This window comes from Scardinius erythrophthalmus, assembly GCF_964197995.2.
Source record: "Scardinius erythrophthalmus genome assembly, chromosome: 21".
Classification (NCBI taxonomy): domain Eukaryota; kingdom Metazoa; phylum Chordata; class Actinopteri; order Cypriniformes; family Leuciscidae; genus Scardinius; species Scardinius erythrophthalmus.
Genome location: NC_138241.1, coordinates 35,515,180 through 35,528,565, shown reverse-complemented (window position 1 = coordinate 35,528,565; position 13,386 = coordinate 35,515,180). Strand labels below are relative to the sequence as shown.

Sequence of the window (13,386 nt, the reverse complement as noted above, 5' to 3'; positions counted from 1 at the left end):
AATATATATTTTTAAAGTAATTTTTAATTACATTTTAATATAACAAATTTGTGTACATGGCAAAATGTAATTTTAAATAAAAGAAGCTAAATAATACATGCATAAATAATAATTATTTCAAAAGTCATTTTTATTAACACATTTAAAATTAAAAAATACAAATTATTTTATTAAGACTTTATTTATTTTTATTGTTTTTTTATTGTTTTTAGGAAAATAAAAATACATGCTTAAATTAAATAATTTGTAATTATAAATGTCTACATAAAAACTTTTTTTTTATTTTTTATTAATATTTGTATACATTTGTAATTCAGTTTTTTTAGTAAAGAAACAAAATAATAGGCTAAATATATATATATTTTTAAATGTTAATAAAAATGACCCTTTTTTTTATTCAAACGTATAATTTTTTATTTTATTAATTGCATTAATATTTTCATAAATTTTGATTTAGAATTTGTATTAAACTGGAGTGCAGGGACTGAAACTGGCCAGTAGTCGTAGTGAAACTCTGATCAGAGAATCCAGTCCATCCTAATAAAGCATTATCACCTCTTCTAAAGGCCAGTCCTCCAGAACATCTGATCGAAAACTTCAACGTGGCTCTGACGCAGTACACCGCCGCCCTTCACTGCATCGTTCCCGTCTTCATCTACATGGTAACATGCAAATAGTCATTGTTTTTGGATGCGATCTTATCAGATCATATTTGAATTCTGTATTAATGCATCTGCCTTTGAACATAACTTTGTTAAAGAACAAGTTCTACATTGAAACCAAGCTGAACCGAGACCTGCGGGACGACCTCATGAAGCTGTTCTCAGATCATGTGGCAGAGAAGCACGTCAGCGTGTTACTGCGTGAGTGTGTTTCACAACAGTTGTGTATATTACTGGACAGTGATTTTGTAGAGTTTAAAGAAGAAATGCAATTTTATCACATTCTGACTGGAACTTTGCAAATACACAGCCGTTCAAAAGGTTTGGATCGGTAAGATTTTTAACGTTTTTAAAAGAAGTCTCTTCTGTTCACCAGGGCTGCATTTATTTGATAAAAAATAAATGTGAAATATTATTAGAATTTAAAATAGCTGTTTTCTATGTGAATATACAGTAAAGTGTAATTTATTCCTGTGATCAAAGCTGAATGTTCAGCATCATTACTCCAGTCTTCAGTGTCACATGATCCTTCAGAAATCACTCTAATATGAGGATTTGATGATCAAGAAACATTTATGAATATTATCAGTGTTGAAAACAGTTATTTACATTTTTATTTCAGGATTCTTTGATGAATAGAAAGTTCAAAAGAACAGCATTTATCCGAAATCTAAAGCTTTTGTAACACTAAACACTATCGTTCAAAACTTTGACGTCTGTAAAAAAATGTATTTTATTTTTTGGGGAAAGAAATAAAATAAATCATTACTTTTATCAAAGTCCTTTTAGGCAAGTCGTGCCACTCGGCCGCCATCTTGGCAACGCCTCCGGGCAGCTATTTCGGACTAACAAGACCAGGCTCCTATCTAAATGAATGGGCAGAGAGTCAGAACTGCACTTTCACTGGTCACTGGGACATAAAAACTGCATGTATAGAAACAGCAGTAAAATATGATAAAAATCGCTGAAAAAGTTTGATGACTTTGCCCCAAAATAAGGTTTAAAATGCCTTTTCCCCCACAGGTTATACCTTTACTACGCATGCGCAAGGGTTCACGTTCAGGACACCAAACTTCATTCACGTCTCTATCCAGAATGCCGGTGTTGTGCCAAGCACTTAAGCAATTATATGTATTTAAATGTCTGAAACCTAAAATAAAAATTATGTGGTTAAAACACTGAACAGTTGTGATAGAGCCTATGACAAGCGGTGAGCGCGTCCGTCTTTGGCTCAGCGGCAGCCACAGCGCGAAAGCACAGGTTGAATATGGCAGTTATGTCACGTCACTGTACATTCGCTCCTTAGTGGTCAGCAGCTGACTGTTAAAAGCAGATGATTGGCTTTCCAGCGGGAGGGGCGGGACATGTGCATACAACCGCCATCTTTGCCGTTACGGGTTTTCCTTATATAGTTGTATTGAGGATTGAGGAAGTGGCATGTCTCATATAAATTGTCTCTGCTTTTATTCATCATGGATGAATTAAATTGATCAAAAGTTACAGTAAAGACATTTATAATGTTACAAAAGATTCTATTTCAGATAAATGCTGTTCTTTTGAACTTTCTATTCATCAAAGAATCCTGAAATAAAAATGTAAATAACTGTTTTCAACACTGATAATAATCATAAATGTTTTTTGATCATCAAATCATCATATTAGAGTGATTTCTGAAGGATCATGTGACACTGAAGACTGGAGTAATGATGCTGAACATTCAGCTTTGAATAAATTACACTTTACTATATATTCACATAGAAAACAGATGATTTAAATTGTAATATTTTTATTAATTTTTTTATTTATATATTTTTTTAATCAAATAAATGCAGCCTTGGTGAGCAGAAGAGAGAGAAGGAAAACAACTTTTGAATGGCGCTGTCCATTAACTGAAGTGTTTAATGTTTGTTTCTCAGCTCTTCTTAAAAAGGCTCATTCCATGCCGTTTCAAGTCAAGCCGTCGACCATGGAGAGTGTTGTGAAAGGTCTTTACTCCCTCCGGCCAGGTAAGATGTGCTTGACCGTATTAGTAACACACACTACACGACGGGCAAGATTTCAGGCGTTTGTCAGCGATCTCCACATCTCTGTGGGCGAGTGAAAGCCGGGGCTTTAATGGTGTGATGAGAGCCCTTTACAAGCGGACAGAAGCTCTCAGTGCATCGCTGTGTGTGACCCTGAGCCGAGCTTCAGTTACTGGGGTTTGCTCTGTGTCAGTGTGTGTTTTTCATGCACATCAGTGGTGTTTGTCTTTCACAGATCCAACAGGCTTTGGATGGGACAATTTGAACTGGAGAAATGTTTGATTATGCAAATATCACTGTTTTCATGTTTTTCATGACAACTCACTGCGTGATGAAGCCTATAGAGTGCACTTAGAATGGCTCAAATTCAAGATATCAGGGCAAAAATGCCCATGTATGAGTTTTGTTTCTGTTTTTTTACACATATATGTATACACCAGGGTTTCCGTTGTCCGGTAATTACCGGACATTGACCGGAAACAAAATGAAATGTCCGACAAAAATAAATCTCTCCGGTCAAATTGTCCGATTAAAATTGCCTAATAATCCCGCCCCCCTAACACAATCTGAATTTGAGAATAAGCCTAAAATGTATAAAGCAAAAATACACCGACATTTGGCTATGTTATAAAGGAACAGGCTCTACCGTTTGAAAGTTATTATACATTATTACATGGCTTGGTTGAATTCCAATGTGGAATGCGGTCTGTTATTTCTTGATATCAGACGACGTGAAGCACTAGCGGCGCCAGGATTTTGATTGTAGGTGGGCCTCCAGAAAACTGGATGGGCCAGTTAAAATAAGCCAAAAAATAAATAAAAACGGGTTCCCCTTCATCTCCGTTTCAGCGCTTTTCTGGGCACTGAGGACAGCGACTCAGTAGCCTATATACCTGCATTTAATGCGAAAAAAAAAAAAACTTGAACAGGATTTTTTTTTTTTTTTAATACAATTACAATTTCATTGAATATATTTTTAATAAAATTATAGGCCTATTATTTTTAGTTTATTAACAGCAACAACAGCTGTAAAGATGAAGTTGACGATCGCCATCTCCATGAACGCGCCTATAGAGAGAAATGCACATCATGGATTACATAATCAGAGAGTAGCCTATTCTTTTCGTTTTAAATTGTTTAAAAGACGTTTCAAGCTTTAAGATATATTTCATGTCTGTGAGGCTTAACGCTGAGTTTCGTTAAGTTAGGATGAGATGCGCTGCAGTTCACGAGCAATGCAAGTGACCGCGCGGGCGCTTCATGATTAGGCCAATCGTCTGCTATATTTGCTGCTTAGCTATATATTAAATACAGGCAATTGGTTGATAAAAAATTATTAAAATTAAGATACAATTTATACAAAACGAAATTCACTTCAAAAAAAGTCTTTCTACAAAACCAAACTAAATTAAGTGGTCAAAATCATGTCTGACCCGCTCCATGTCTCTCGATATTGCGCATCCTATCTTACTCGTGCTGTTCACTTTTCATAATCAACATAAATTAAAAAATAACATTATAATATTTTAACAAATATTAAACTAAATGAGCTTATTTAATGGCTACAACACTTACAGTAGACAGACTCTCTATTTGTACAAATTGCTGCACATTCATTTTATTCTGAAATTTGCACACATAAGTTGAAAGGCATTTGTTTGTGCATGCATAGCATAACATATCTGCAACATTTATCAAGTTCACTGGTAATTATGCGCGCATTTATTAGGCTAATTATTATCTTAGTGAATAATGAAACAAGGACGAAGCATATAAACTGCGTTGTTTGTTTAGAATGGAATGGATCGCAAATAGATCCGAATGAAGAAACGTAGAAAATGGGTCTCGGGTGTTCCTGCAGAGAGGGGGTTCTCGCTGCAGAATCGGATCAAGACGAAGCAGTAAAGTCGCCTTGCGGAGAACAAGGTTACGCGGCTTATGCGCACTGCAAGTTGTAGAGAGACACTGGGAAGTTCGCTTGAGTAAAAACAATAGGCTTCAGATATTTTATGTGGAGAAGGGGGATTGGTTTGTTAAACTATGAATTTGAAACCCTTACAATTGGCGTTGATTGACGCCAAACGGACGTTCATGTTTTTTGTTTTTTGTTTTTTTTTTTAAAGCTAGGCTAATAAACATGTTGCATTCGGCCTGATTATGTCATTTTTTAAGTTACATAGCCTGCCTCCAGTTTTCCTCAACTTGACTAATTAAGAGGCGATATTTGACCGGCATATCATTGAAATGTCCGGAAAACGAAACCTCTGCCGGTCACTTTGACCGACACCATTTTTTTCTAGCGGAAACTCTGGTATACACACACGCATATATATATATATATATATATATATATATATATATATATATATATATATATATATATATATATATATATATATATATATATATATATCTCCTCCTGAGACTTCTTTTTTTTTTTTTTATGTCATCACATTGTCTGGAGCATAAGAAACAAATGGTAAAAAAAAAAACATTTTTGAAAAACGATATTTTATTCATACGTTATGCTATGTCCTCTGTAGTGACACCAGGACTCAGTTGTTTAAAAAATAAAATGACATGAGATTATATGTGTTGGCAAAAACAATGGGATTTTTTTTGTTTTTTTAATCACCAATACATTTTGGGGTTTCAGGATTTTTTTTAACCAAAATTTGTATAAAGATGATTCTAAACTATGTTATGAAAGATATAACGGAATGAATTGATACAGCATTTTACTTTATGCAATATGTGGGTAAAATGGCCATAAATTAATATTCCCATTCAATGCATCTATACACTGTATCTAATGTGTTCTTGGAGCAACATTTAATGAAAAAGGAAGTGTAATAATTGAAGTAATAATTAGCAACATTTTAATATTAATATCTAATATTTCATAGAAATATTGATGTATAACTTATTTCCATATTCTCTTGTTGTGTCTCCCAGAATGCCTGATAAACAGGATTTAAGTCCTGATGAAATCAACGCCCTGTTCAGGAACAAACAGGGCGTTAACCCCTTAACATTTTCCTGAGATGTTGGTTTATGAAATACAATGTGAAAAGTAGTCTGATTTAAATGATAATTACAATATATTATCATATTTCCTACATTTGATCACTAAATTACTGTCAGGCATATTTAAAGCCCAAGGAGAAGTTGTTTTCATGGTGAAACCTCCAAATATTTGTTGTCTCTGAAAAGTCCTGAATCTGCTCTTTACAGGACACCCAGGTCGTGACATGTGACATGTATGATGTCAGAGTAATTCACTAAAATATAATGTCCACTACAGTGGACAAAAGTCCATTCCTGGGTCCCAGGAGGATATATCTATATGTTTGAATCATTCTGAATGCACAATAATCACAAATTTGTTCACTTTGGAAACAATTCAAATGACATTCAAGCCAAAGATCTCCTCCTCTAACATATCACTTCTTTCTAAAATGCACCACAGTAGTGTATGACAGGAGATTTCAGTGAAGATGTCATTATATCCACATGTTTTCCCCCACAGACTGGGTCCCTCTCGCTCCGGCTCTGTTCTCCAGATTCATTCCTCAGATCGCTCCTCCGGCTCTGGAGTCTCAGCTGGAGTATTACGCGGCGCAGGACCAGGAACTGCAGATGGAGCTCTGTCAGAACGGCTTCCCCAGGTGACGCGTAAACTCTAATGCACATTCTGCTAAATAATATTATGGAAGGAAAATAATGCCAAATGTTTTTGAAACAAAAAAGGCTGTTGAATTGCACTACTTGAAAAAAATATGCATTGCATTAATCGTGCTTGTGTTTTAATGCATTGTATTTTTAGGGCTTGCATTTTTTTAATGAACTGAATATTGCCTGTTGAATATTAAGGTTGTATTTTTAAACGGAATTGATATTTTGGAAGTGAAATCTGAAAGGTGAATATGGATTATTGAATTTTTAATAATGAAAATGTTTGTCAAATGTTTTGAAGTGAAATATTCACAGCTTAAATATGCAACCATGTTGAATTTCAGCCCATTAAAAAATGCAAACCCTAAAAATACAATGCATTAAAATACAAGCACGGTTAATGCAAAAGTCGAAATTGACATTCTAAGTCAAAATTCTGAGAGAAAAAGTCATAAATCATGAAAGTCAAAATTATGATTTTAAAAGTCGAAATTGTCATTCTTTGTCAAAATTAAGAGATGAAGTCATAATTATGAAATAAAGTTGAGATTGTCGTCTTAAATTGAAATCGCCATAGTTACAATTAAGAGATAAAGTCAATTATGAACTGAATTGTCTTAAATCGAAATTGTCATACACAGTCAAAATTATGAGAAGTCATAATTGAGATAAAAAGTTACTTAAAAAGTCAGTTTCAACTTTTAATCTCATCATTATTATTTTGACTTTTCATCTCGTAATTATGAAGAAATGTGCTTCCATAAATATTCAAAAAAGTCCCACATTTAACCTGGAGCCACAATAAGACTTCTGAGATCCAGGTGTGAAACACATGCACGGTTAATGCAATGCATATTGTTTTTCCAAGTAGTGCAATTCAACAAGCTTTTTTGTTTTAAAAAACGTTTGGCATTATTTTACTTTCATATAATATGCCTATCTTGACCTGAGCCGTTGTTTTGCAGGGGCGATCAGTCTCGGAAGCGAGCGAGTGAAGAGTCGTGACAGTGAAGTGGATTCGTACACTACATCAGTGAACTGAAAGACTCGAACACGCCCGAACACACTTGATCTGATGCAGAGACGCTTCACACAGTCCTTCGGGAATTCTCGGATATTTTGAGGATTCAAAAGCATTACAGAACTACACAAACATGAGCAGCATCACTATGGCCTTCATTGTGTGTGTGTGTGCGTGCGTGTGTGCGTGTGTGCGTGTGTGCGTGTGTGCGTGCGTGCGTGCGTGCGTGCGTGCGCGTGTGTGTGTGGACACTGTCCAGTTATACAGGAGCTGGATTTATGGGAATGCTCTTTTCTCTCGTTCTGGATTTGCTTCACAGAATTCATCATGTTTCCAGGTTGATTTGTCCGATCAAGCCGGCTGTTTTCTCGTTCTACTTTTAAGTTATTTTTCCCTTCGTGAAATCATCCGGTGGTCTCAGAATGGATGGTTTAATGCGTGTTATAATGTGAGCGGCGTTAGACTGAAGAAACGTGATGTTGGATGTTTTGCCAAGTGATGAATGAAGGTATTCAGAATCCAGATTAATACCTACTTATTATAAAAGTTTTTATTTTAGGATCACTACTGTAGTTAACAGAGCTCTATTTGGTTTGACACACTTTTAATTGATGACCATATTACCTAATAATGACGTGCCTTTGGCTATTTGCCTTTCTTCCTTTGAGACTTTTTAAGTGAAATGTGATATGTAAATCATCATTTTTTTTATTGCAGATTTTTTTTCTTCTTTTTGCATCAGTAAATAATCTAATAGTTATGAAAGCGCATTTCCGCCACATAAAAATAAATTATGCTGGGGTAATTATGACATAAAAAGTCAAAATTGTCAGAGAAAAAGTCATGCTTGAGATTAAAGGTCAAAATTATGACTTAAAAAGTCGAAATTGTCATTCTAAGAGATGAAGTCATAATTATGAAATTAAATTGTCTTAAACTGAAATTGTCATACACAGTCAAAATTATGAGAAGTCATAATTGAGATAAAAAGTTACTTAAATTTCAACTTTTAATCTCATCATTATTACTTTTGATCTCATAATTTTGATTATGTGGTGTTCGTAATTATGAAGAAATGTGCTTCCATAAATATAAAAAAAAGTCCCACATTTAACCTGGAGCCACAATAAGTGATGTGAAACAGCAGATAGTAAGGACTTCTGAGATCCAGGTGTAAAATAAAGGGCTGCTCGTAATTTATCTAGAATAAATACATGACACTGCAACTATAGTTGAGTTAAGTCAGTGACAAACAGTATTACATTATATAATGCTAAATAGATCACTAGTTAAATAGTTGAATATATATATGATGTATATTCAAGCATTATATAATATAATTAGTAGAAAAATATTTTTTAAAGTGAGTAGGAAGCAAAATTCACCATATTCAGAGAGTTATGGGTAATTGCTGTAAAACTAAAGTCAAAACCCTCGGGTATGTGTAAAATAATCTTTTCAAAGATAGTTTCATTACAAAACAATGTATGAAAAGAGGAAAACGGCGAGCGGGACTCTTGAAAATAAACAATTATCAACAAAAATCTTGTCTGTTTCTTTTATTGTTAGAATCGAAAAGCATGATTGTAATTGTGAGTTTTTCCATTGCAATAATGAGAACTTGAGGGTTAACACAGTAACGTCACAATGCAAAAGACTACCTAAACCCTTCATATATAGTGCATTATAAAATAGTTTAATGCATTAATAATAATAATATGTTTAATTTACATAATTTAATGCGCCTTGTAATAATGCCTTGTGATGCACCTTATAATGCATTGTATGATCTCATGAATAATTGTTATATAATGTTTAGAAAGTAAGTATAATGCATTAAAACTAGTGCTGGGCAACGATTATGTGAAAAATATGTGTGTTCTGTGTATCATTATTTTGTACATATATATACATTACAGACACATGCATGTATATGTATTTAAAAAAAATTATATATAAAATAGTTATATATATAATATAAAGACAGTACGTATTTAAATATATCCATGCAAATATTTCTAAATATATATACATGCATGTGTGTGTATTTATATGTACAAAATATTTATACACAGAACACACACACATATTATGTTAACACACACTTTTGGATGTGATTAATCGTTGCCCAGCACTAATTAAAACACATAACAACTCAAGCAGTCTGCAAATATAATGCATTTTAACTTTGGTTGCAATTATTTATGAAAAGATATAATGCACATTATGTATACCTTTATAATGCATTACACATAAATACTTTAAAATCTTAATTGTCTTAAAAACAGGGTTCATTTTCATTAATGCAAATGACAATGAATGTTCAAAATCATCTGTGCTTGGCATGCAAACATAAAAATCTCCTTTTTTTGCCCCAGTTACCGCCCATAATGCACTGCTTCTGTGCCCTCCAGACCGTCGTAGGTGCACCAGACTGGCACTGGCCAATGAGGACGGCTCATTCCCTGGCACACGCTTCAAATCCCTCCACCTCCCTCCAGATAACCTGCCACCGACACGCTGACGGATGATTCTGCTTCATGGTGACAGGTCTCCCGGACAGGCCGTCGCTGCTGCTGCCTCTGCTGGAAACTCAAGGTTAACTTTCCTCAAGACTAGGGAAAACTCAAGGTTAACTTTCCTCAAGACTGGGAAGCGCTCAGGCGTCTGGAAAGCTGGAGTTTCAGTGGATTGTAAGCAGGTGCAGTAGATCTACACACTTGTGGAGCAGAGCGTTCACACTGAAGTCAAAGGTAAAGCACCTTGCTGTCTCATGACCTCAGTGCATTGCATTTCAGTTAATGCATGCAAGTACATTTTAAAGGCACACACACTCTGTACAGATGTCTGTACAGACTATTTTAGAAGTGCATGTCATAACTGTTCCTTCCTAGTAAATCATGTACACAAGAAATATGCATAGAATCTAATGTAATAGTTTATGGATTGATTCTAGCGATATGATGTTTGTATTTATCGTGTTGTATTTTGTTCATGTAAAGTGAGCACTGACTATAATTAGCTGAGTGTGTGTGTGTGTGTGTATGTGTGTGCTCTGGATTCATGCACACACCAGCTGCCCGGACAGGTCTGTTGGAAGGGCATCGCTGCTTCTGTTAATTGCTCTGATTTGAGTGTCAGGACCATCTGCAGGCATATCCCGTTTCTGGATTCAATAACAACAGGCCAAAACTTTCTCAGACTTTGCTTTGGGTCATACTTTAAATTGAGTGTCTTTTCATTTCAAGTCATTCTTTACTTCAGACCCGTAGGTTCATTTTAAAAAGTAAAAAGAAAATATTTAAACATGCATTTACGAACAGATATTATTTTAATGCAAACTTACATTCCGGGAAAAATACCTTTTATCACTTAATGTAATATTATTTAAGACCATTATGATGCTATTTTTTTAATCACATGCATATGATTGCATGCATTATTAGACACAAACATTTGGCTTGTGCTTGTCCAACTCGCGAGCTTAAGCACAACTCTTAACGCTACATTATCATTTTAACTTTACTATTTTTACACCACAAGTGCGCCTTATAAAGAGAAAAACATTAAGCTCTAAAAATATATCAAATATTTCTATTTTTAATGATGTGACCCAAGTATTTTACTTTGTTTACCACGTTTAATACTTGGTCACCTGTATAGAATGGCATTTTTGCTGAAGGTCCTCTTTGGTTTTAACAATCATAACCACTCTCTTTTTAGCATTAAATGTAATATCATGCACACCATAGCTTGAGCTGTTGTAATCCAGCACTATAAGGAGAGAGAATAACTAAATCATATTATCATGTTATTAAGACTATCACCTACTACATATACTGTATACATGTGTGTATATTTGCATCTAAAAGAACGTTTCATACATTGTGCTCATATTCATAAAACACTTTTGCTGCTATTGAGGTGGATACGGGTACGGTTAGGACTGGTTTGGGTTACACTATTTTAAGGTCACGTAGTTACATTGTAATTACTCAAACAAGTACTGAGTAATATTAGTTAACTATATGTACTTACTATAGAGTTAAGTGTAATTATGCATAATTTACTGTTATTACTACAGTAAGTATATGTAGTAACTGCGTCACCTTAAAATAAAGTGTTACCCAGGTTTGGTTAAGTGGTAATTATTGATGTATTTACATAAACCAATTACAGATGTAATAATATGTAGGTTTTTTTAAGTACAGGTAAGTAAGTGTATTGCATCAAATGATTAATAACATAATAGATAAAGACACTTAATATAAAGTGGGAGTGTGTTTTGATATTGGACTCTAAATATTAAAAATAATTCTGTTTGTTGTGACACAAAAACTTCTAAAACATCCAAACCAGATGCTTGAAGTATTGCTGCATTTTTATTCATTTCATGAAAACGGCGTTTGCTTTCCGGACTTTTCCAGCTTTGGAATGTTTAAGTTGAATATGTAATGCATGTATACTAGTTCCTACGGTCATAAAAAACCTGGAAATATCAGGACATTTTATAGCTGTTATTACCAGGCCGGTGAAGACATAGAAATGAATGAAATATTGTAGTGAATACGAATTTTTTTTTTTCTCTCTAAAATTCTGACTAAGAAATGATTAATTTTAAAAAATCCATTTCCAGTTATCAAAAATAACTGGAGGAGTCATGTATAATCTTTGATCAGATATTTAGGAGTCAATTGATCTCATATTTTAAGGGGAATTCTGTTTGTTGTGGCACAAAAATCTCCAAAACATCCAAACGAAATGCTTCAAAGTCAACTGCGTTTTTATCATTTTAATAACTACATTTTATTCTCAGGGAATATTTGGTTTGTTGGCATGTTTAAGTCATGCATGAAGGTAACAGAACACCTGGAAATATCAGGGAAATTGTATAATTGTCATTTCCAGGTCTGAAGAAGAGAATACTAACTTATAGTGAATAAGAATTTTTCTAGTTGTGCTCAGCTCTAAAATTATATCTAAAATTATCATATATTTTTATATCATCTCTGATTGCAGTGTAAATTTAATATCAATGTGATATGTCTTTGTAGACATTTTGAATTGCTCAATGTAAACCGAGTTAGTTTCTACCAGTATGATATCTAAGACTCATTTATTGAAAGTTATTCTACTCTTTTAGATAGTTATAAATTACAGTGGGTTAGCAGAAGGCATTAAATCCCCCCTGTGGTGAAAATCCAGCTTTTAATATTGTTTATATGTCTATGTGGTTTTTTTAACATGCTTACCATGAGTAAATTCATAAGTCGACACCATTGCTGAGTAAAACACGCTTTGAAATCGCTGGTGTTTCAGACGTCACAAACTACCTTGTAAACAATCAGTTATGCGTTTCCCGTACAAAGACGAAACTCGCTGCTTAACTCAAATAGTATGATCCATCGTTGAAGAAATCAACTTGCTCGACTGTTTCCCAAAACCGTATCGTCGCAACTCGCAAACTAAATGGTCGTTCAACCATGTTGGTTTGATGAAACTGTTTGAGATCGAATTAATGTTGGATGTTTTGTTATAAATTACGGACATGGCATCTGAGTACTAATTATCATTTTTCTCAGTTATTTTGCTTTATTTCCAGATTCAATCATAGGCTCGTTCTTGCGTAGCCTACTAGAGCACGTTCGCACATGCGCACTCTTCAAAAGCGACGTTTAAAATCTCTTGACAAACGCAAAGACGTAAAAGATATAGATTGCACTGAATGTCAGCTTGCTTGTTTTGCTCAAGATAAGGATTTAATAAGTCCACATGTCATGCAATCTTGAAACTCTGCTTTTAACCACAGCTCGAGATCTGTCGCTCCAAACACACAACTTTCCGATGCTGTTTACGAATGTTCGTTAGAGCGATGGTTTCGGAAAACACCGACTCGTTGAACTGCTGATAACGATGGAACTTGCGACCATAGTTGGCTAACGAAGCTTTAAGGAAACACACCGAGTGGATCTCTGAGCTGAGTGAGTGAGTGGAGGCGGGGCTC

General features: G+C 34.4%; 2 protein-coding genes across 3 annotated transcripts in view; both read left to right on the top strand.

The window, feature by feature from the left end:
- The window catches only part of cacul1 (CDK2 associated cullin domain 1), an 11,863-nt gene extending 2,941 nt beyond the window's left edge, over positions 1-8,922 (top strand). The window contains exons 4-8 of the mRNA XM_081351746.1: positions 567-662; positions 761-863; positions 2,579-2,668; positions 6,216-6,354; positions 7,327-8,922. Coding sequence (XP_081207872.1) covers positions 567-662; positions 761-863; positions 2,579-2,668; positions 6,216-6,354; positions 7,327-7,366 — 468 coding nt within the window. The 3' untranslated portion in view covers positions 7,367-8,922. The remainder of the gene's footprint in view (positions 1-566; positions 663-760; positions 864-2,578; positions 2,669-6,215; positions 6,355-7,326) is intronic.
- A 979-nt stretch (positions 8,923-9,901) lies between these two features.
- The window catches only part of mypn (myopalladin), a 33,861-nt gene continuing 30,376 nt past the window's right edge, over positions 9,902-13,386 (top strand). For both annotated transcript variants that reach the window (XM_081351455.1, XM_081351454.1), the window contains exon 1: positions 9,902-10,135. The gene's annotated coding sequence lies outside the window, so the exon portion shown is untranslated. The remainder of the gene's footprint in view (positions 10,136-13,386) is intronic.